We start from the raw sequence: 7,251 nt of genomic DNA, 5'->3' as shown, positions 1-7,251 counted from the left end.
TCAGATATTAGAATTAAAACCTTCCCATTAACAGAAATTAAGCAAAGTTGCCCAGTTGGTGTCAGTAGGTACATGTCATTCAGAGATTTTCTCTCCAAATGTGGTCTATTGTAAGTGTGCTGCATGTTCAATATGGTTGTCAGGTGAGACAGGGACAGCAATACCAGCCAAACTGTTGGTGCCATGGATCGATATACATGTATAACACGATCCTCCATGGGGAGAGAGGAGTCACAACTTGTTGGTTAGATGTTTTTGTACCAAGTGCTGATCTGATATTAGTGATTGTGTAGAAGAGTGTCTCAGATTCGCACTATAACATAGGGACTATAAGCACTGTTGTACATTGCTGCCAACAATGATTTCTGATTAGGGTCTAGCTTCTGCCTACTTTCTTTGGTGTAAGTCAAGGCAAATTTCAGCCTGTGCTGCATGTGCAAAAGAAGTTGCAACTAGCTTTTTTTTTTTTACAAAATACTCAAAGATGGACCCACCTAAAATTAGCAGGCCTAAATGGTTAGGCGTTGATTTTTTTTATTGGGAAAAAAATTACAAGTTTGCTCTTGGGAAAATGTTTGCTTTTAAGATGTACAAACCTTGATGTTGGCAGCTATGTATCATCTTTATAACACATGGTGATGATATGAAGTTTGTAAGGTACAATATGTATTTGTCTTACATCTAGTTTCTTCATGTAAACATGGCAAGTGTTTTTGGGAACAAGTTTGGGGACTTGTCCCCAAATTGAAATTCTTCTAGCTCAAACAGAATTGACAGGTATTTAGGCAATCTGCTTTGGAAAATTGAAAGAAAATCAAGACATTTCTATATTTCTCCATGTTTACAGGAAGCCCCAATTTGTAGTGTTGTATTTTATGTATCAATAAAAATTTCATATGACACTTTCTGTTGTCTATCAATTCATTGTCTGCATCTGCATATAGTACATGAATCCACATTAAGGATTTCACATTAACAATTTTCGTCTAATAAAAGCTCATTCTATGTACAACAATAAAATCTTTTCCACGTCCTTGTATCAAGCTTTACAATTCACATAGACCTATGATTTAAAAAGACTAAAAAAGGTTCCCTCAATAGGTCTGGTTCTGAAATATACATGTATCCAATTCAATGATAAATAATAAAAATACTATTTGTAAACTTCAACAGAATTCAAAGCTCCAAGCAAACTTATTTAGATTTTTTTACAGCCAGAAATCTGATTCTTGCATATTTTGTGAATGATGCAGAAACAGCAAATCTTAAGTTGACCTACAACTTGAAACAATAATGTAGGTGTCATCTTAAATACACAGAAGTATTACACTTGGCACAGATTGGTCAATGTTAGACTATCATTGAGGCACGCTGGTTCGGAGACGTAATGAACATAATTCTATCAACGTTATGAACACAAATGGTTTCTGATTCCTGCTCACAGTGAAAAATAGGCGAGGCCCTGGCATTTTTGGACTTCCCAAGGTCATCTTGTGTCATACTTTGGAATCATGGGAAGTTCACATGTGCAATAGGACTAATGACACCATTTATATCTTTTGGAGCAGCAGCCATATTGAACATGAACAAGTTCTGGCACTGTGTGTGCCTATAAGGTCCTTTGAATGTAAGAATGTTTCTTCAAGCACCAACTCTCCTAACCGGTGTCAGTCCTATCTACATGGAGAGGTCTAGGTTTTTCAGATGTTCAATGCCTTGCTGGGTAGATGAAGACTTGGCCTGGTCCAGTGCTCTCTGACCCTCTTCTTGGAGCCTTTGACAGTCTACCAGCACATCTGTATGATATGACAAACAGCAGTTGTCACATGACTTGTAAGTTGTCCATACACTTTTCTAGTATTAAATTAAGGCTTTAACAAGACAACTTGGGAATTTTCCTCAAATGTATGTCATAGAAATCTTCTTGCAACACGCATCATGTACAGTTTTTGAAACTTGTAAGTACCATGAATGTGCACAAGTAAGCACATTGAAGGTCCCTCCTGTACTATGTAATCTTTACAATTTTATACAATATTCGGATAGATGTAACACTAGTTCACCTTTTTTGTGGCTAACTAGACCTAAATCCGTTGTTTTTTAAAACAGGCTATTTGACCATTCGTCAGCTTGCTATCTCTTAACACCATGTTATAGATATAGGTAACCCGCAGATAAAGGTGAACTAGCATGACTGCCATTATTGTAATTTTGATAGTAGTTTCATGTTGATGTTTTTTGCAGCAACTACTTCTGAATCAGTGCAAACTTAAAACTATGAATGTCTGTTCTGTCTTCCACCCACCTCCCTCTTGTTCTAACTCCCTACAGAAAAATGAAATGGACAAATTCATGCATGTCAGCATTGGGTTCAAACGTTAAAAGTGTGACCAAGTCCATTGCTTCCTTACCCTTGAACTTCTTGGTGACATCATCTATGGCAGCATCCTGAGCTTTACTGTCCTTCAATCTCAGGGAGTCACTGGCAAACCAGGGCTGCGGTTTGCTCATTTCTGGGATTGGGCCACTCGTAGGTGTGCCTATCAATGCACAGTACATGTGTCAAACACAACTTCATAATTCACACAACTAAATAGGCTATCAGGATATATACATGTAAAGGACAGTGACAAAATGTGGTGAGAATGGTCAGCTATATCCATGCTACCAAGATATAATTGTCTCTACCATACATTAGCACCCCCTACACTAATGTACGGGTATTGCAGGAACAGGTGGTTGATTTTGTTCCCTGCAAAACTATTGATTCTCAAGGAGGCAGAACAGATTCAAGGTCAATTGAAATGTTCTCTTTGATCTAGTTTGAGATTTAAGGTAGACTACAAAAGTTAAGTATGAAATCATTATTGGTTATTCAGATCTAAAACTGCTACAAAGCAATCACTGTGTTATCAATACTTGCCTTTGGGCTGGGCCTATTTGGGCTGGGCCTATTTGCCTCAGATGACAGTTGCCTGACCTATCTCTTATGTACACATACATGTACCTATTTTTAGACTCTGTTTTTTCACACATAGCAGTTGCTGTAGTGTTAGCTGGGATACAACAAGGTATACAAGCTTCAAAATCAAATTCTACATTAGACTAGTAAAGTTGTTTTGAGTTTGGCAAGTCCTATGGTACATGTAGGTGTGTGTGTGCGCGGTGGGGGTGGGGGGTTACTGTCATTAGTGGACAATCACTGCAAAATGCACACCAGTCACACCAACAAAACTGCACACTGCACTCACCACTAGCACCACTAGGGGGCTTACTCGTATTTATGGCATAGAGTCCAGAGTCGTGTGCAGCTGCCAAGTTGAAGGGGGGGGGGGGTGAAAAGGGGTTTGTGAAAGAAAAAAATATCACAAAACTTTTAACACATGCATTATCATGCTTTAACAGGTATATGGAAGAACTATGTCATATCTCCTGTCAGGCAACTAAAAAGATTTCTGAAGACAGTGGAAAGTTATCTACCAGAGGAAGACCAGAGGTGCTGCAAGTTCCATTTTCTGTAGCTGGAGAGACATAGGAGTAGAACAGCGTTGTGCTTGCTACAGTTTATGAAAAGACTTTTCTTCAGGGCTAACTTTGCTACAGCTAGATAGCTGAAGACAAAAGTGACAAAGCATCATGTTTCTAAGTTACATCCACGGTGTATAGATGCAAGAGGAGTAAAAAAAAAGGAATCAAACAGACTGAATGATACTTCAAAAGCAATGTTGCATACAGATCCCATAGGAAAGAATTATCCATCACTACTATTGTCCTACCTTGCAGGGCTGCATCGATCTCAGAGCATATCCTGAATACCTCGGATCCTTTACCTGACAACACCTCACCTGCAAGGATAAACAGACAAGGAGCAAATTATTAAACCTGCCTTATGTCACCAGTAGCCATGGATATAAGCATGTACCATAATTGATTGCTTATGATGCGACTTTGAAAGGCTTAAACTTCACTGAACTTTGTTGAATCCTTGCACATCTTTTAATTTTGCTGCAAAGTACCCATACACAATCATGCATGTGCTTTATATGTGGTTAGAATTAGGTAAAAAAATTGATCGCTTCTTTCAATAATTAAGTAGGGGCTTATAATGTATTACTTAAAATAGAGCACAACTCCAATTCTTTCTGGCCATGCATTTGAATGTATTGGCGTATAAAAGGGTTCCAGTTCTGTTATGACTTACCATCCAGAACCTTCAGCCTGGGCATCAAAGATAGTAACCGCTTTTTGTAGGAAGCACCATGACATACTGCAGGGGAGGGATTATAAAAGACAAAAAGTTATGTTTCCAACAAAAACTTCGTCTTTTACAAATTTTCGACAGTCCAATTCCAGTCTTTGTCAAGGTATGAGCAATCTACTGCTTGTGATGTCATGTTATGCACATAAAATAAGTGACTCGGTGAGCAGCGGATTATAAGTTGTAGGAAATCTATGGCGCCTCCTGTCTCTGTTGAGGGATGGTTGTAAAGCCCTGATGTATGTACCTGTATCTATGTAGCTGGTATAACCAATCTTTGCCGTCACACAACAGCTAATAGATGGCTTCTGTTATTCCTCTTGCAACTTATAATCCACCGCTCACCAAGTCACTTCTTCTGTCTGCATAATGTGATGTCACTGAAGCAGTGGATTGCTCAAACCTTGACAAAGCCTGGAGTTGTACAGTCAAAAATTGCAACATAACAGGAGGACTAATAAGATATCAAACAGTTTCTCACCTGGGTTGAAGAGTTGATGTACTTTATCCTGAAGCCTCAGGTTGGAGAAATGTTCCAGTTTAGCCAGGCAGGCAAGCTTGTCAATACTGGAGGTGAGATCAAGAGGTTATAATAATCAATCAAGTTTTAAAGTATAATCATACAAAACTGTATAACAATATTTTACGTACACAACCAAGTGTTTTAGTCCACAGATGTTTGTTGTCTTCCTCAGGACATTTCTGATAGTTCACATTGCAATGCACTGCAGCTTAGCCTGTTGACTGTTACAGATGCAGTCCAAAACATAATCTATTTACATAAATACATCATACTTGGAATGTAATTTATTCACGTCAATCCGTCATTTTTGGGAATGATTCAATGAATCTGTAAGCAGCAACACCTATGCTGCAGTACAACGTGAACCAGTGACACCTATGCTGCAGTACAACGTGAACCAGTGACACCTGTGCTGCAGTGCAACGTGAACAAGTCAGAATTGCCCTGAGGGAGGTGACAGACAGTCACTGAAACGTTGGTGGAATAAAACACTTAGTACAAAAAATCTGGTTATTAGGTACCTTGCCAACCTGGTGAAACTATTCATGGATAAAATCATACAACTTTCATTACGTCTACACTAAGAGTTGAAGTAAGTGACAATGATGACTAACGTTAACATTTATAACTACATGTATGCTGTTCAAAGTACAGATTACCTGCTGATCAGGTTACCAGCTGCATTAAGGGTGTGAAGACTGTCAGCATCTTTCAGAGCATCTGTAATCAAGAATATTCAAATACAACGTAATTTCAAATCATTCTATGTTACTGTTCTTTACACTGTGGCACAATATCAAGCAAAGGAGTAAAGGTAGAATAAGCTGTATTACAGATGAATGGCTTGGGTATGATGCATATACATTGTACAAGGTTATTACAACATTTTCTGTACTGAAATACACATGTACAATGAAGATGATTTAATGTAATAAGGTGCCTGACCCAGCTGAGTGATCCTATTGGCTGATATGTCCAGGGTCACCAGGTGCTTGAGCGTGCTGAGCGGTGCCAGGCGCGAGATGTCGTTCATCGAGACGTTTAGATGCTGCAGGTTTGTGCACTCTCCAATGCAGCCTAGGTCGCTGATACCTTGACAAAACATAACGACGTAACATGTAGGTACTTTGTTCAGATATCATGAAGCCTAGTCACAAGGATCATTCAAAAATATTTTGGATAAAAGTGTTTAAGAACTTTTTATATAACCTTAAAATGCCTTGAATTTCATGGCCTTATACCTTTGCCAAATGAGGTTCAATCAGGGTCTTGAGCGATATGCTATATTAAAATGTTTCTCACTGATTATGCAAATAAGGTCCTCATTTGCCTAATAATATCAGTTGATTGTCTTTTCTACACAAGAAACAAAAGTTGTTCAAACTAGTATCAAAGTCTTATCTTGGCAAAGAAGGAAATTGTAGTATTTCCTCGTAAATGATGTAAATGAGGCCCTAATTTGCATGATTTATGACCATTGCAGCTCTTCCTGGGTAGGCATTCACCTCTGTCATGAAAATTGATGTAAGTGATGCTGTCCAACTCAAACTCCCCACTGTGAGTCTTCAGTGCCTGACGGGTCACCTGGGTAAGGGGTTTGGGCTCTCCTGGAAAACAGCAAAAAGTCTCAAAGATAAAATGATTATGTATAGTGCAGCAGAAAAGAAGTTGGCTGTTTGTCATTTCCATGCCAAGACAAAATGCACCCATCCACGCATTGTATTTGTAATGATTTGATATAACACTACAGATACAGACCAAAGAAGAAACATATATTGAATATCATGAAAGCTAGAATCTTCATACTGCTTCAAGCAGGATTGTTGCAAACTTCACAAAGAGTCAAACAACTCGTAGATCCATAATTTACCGAAGAGATCTACTCTACTCCTAGTACTGTACATGTACAGTATTTCAACCTCCTTGATATCCAAGGTCACGGAGTATTTCTTTTTGTCGTTTCTGTACGACGTTTGGTTGAACGGTTTACATACGAGCCTCAAAAATTTATGTAACGTTGTACAAGCAAATAGTGAGCCATAAATAGTTTTAATTTCATACAATTGCATAATTCTATCAGTTGGAAATCATATGTCATGATTAGAAGAAGAATGCACAGAAACACACATATAATTTTGTTTTATGGGGTGTCTTCCTTGGCTTGAAGTTGGTGGTACGGTTTGTTGTTAGGCAACATGTAAACGATACGGCGCTGTACACCTGTTAACAGTTTACAGTGAAGTAACTCACCTGCGCCCTTTTCCGTATCTTCGGACATTTCCTCTGCATACTAGTTCATCAGGTCAAGCTTAAAACCTTCCTGGTAGTACACTCTATATCCCCGATCACCACTGCGATGCATATTTACACTGTAGATGAGCTCAGATCACGTTCAAATCCAAGCAAATCCCGCCACTGGAATAGAACAGCCTTACTTCCGGGATACTTTCAAGAATGTACTGTATGCGCC

At 38.7% G+C, this 7,251-nt stretch overlaps 1 protein-coding gene across 4 annotated transcripts; it reads right to left on the bottom strand.

The window, feature by feature from the left end:
* Positions 1–457: 457 nt before the first annotated feature.
* On the bottom strand, positions 458–7,237 carry LOC118409386 (leucine-rich repeat-containing protein 61-like). Of its 4 annotated transcripts, none has more exons than XR_004830440.1 (10): positions 7,032–7,237; positions 6,287–6,388; positions 5,727–5,873; positions 5,441–5,501; positions 4,740–4,825; positions 4,202–4,267; positions 3,777–3,845; positions 3,481–3,521; positions 2,412–2,540; positions 458–1,796 (listed from the first exon to the last, which is right to left on the bottom strand). XR_004830440.1 is itself a non-coding variant. In XM_035810377.1 (10 exons), exons 1-10 carry the CDS (start codon positions 7,057–7,059, stop codon positions 1,678–1,680), a joined length of 867 nt encoding a protein of 288 aa, XP_035666270.1. In that variant the 5' UTR covers positions 7,060–7,237; the 3' UTR covers positions 458–1,677. The 4 variants fall into 4 exon arrangements, 3 of the variants coding, with proteins under 3 accessions (XP_035666270.1, XP_035666271.1, XP_035666272.1); XM_035810377.1 differs by lacking the exon at positions 3,481–3,521 and adding an exon at positions 3,252–3,311; XM_035810379.1 differs by lacking the exon at positions 458–1,796 and adding an exon at positions 3,252–3,311.
* Between the last annotated feature and the right edge of the window lie 14 nt (positions 7,238–7,251).

Source organism: Branchiostoma floridae, chromosome 2 (assembly GCF_000003815.2).
Source record: "Branchiostoma floridae strain S238N-H82 chromosome 2, Bfl_VNyyK, whole genome shotgun sequence".
Lineage (NCBI taxonomy): Eukaryota > Metazoa > Chordata > Leptocardii > Amphioxiformes > Branchiostomatidae > Branchiostoma > Branchiostoma floridae.
This window is presented reverse-complemented; position numbering and strand designations above follow the sequence as displayed.

Coding starts and splice junctions, on each gene's coding strand:
- LOC118409386 (XM_035810377.1), bottom strand. CDS start 7,059: ATGTCCGAAGATACGGAAAAGGGCGCAG. Junction 3,312..3,776: donor GATCGATGCAGCCCTGCAAG/GTAGGACAATAG, acceptor TCAACTTGGCAG/CTGCACACGACTCTGGACTC. Junction 2,541..3,251: donor GCCCCCTAGTGGTGCTAGTG/GTGAGTGCAGTG, acceptor GTGCATTGATAG/GCACACCTACGAGTGGCCCA.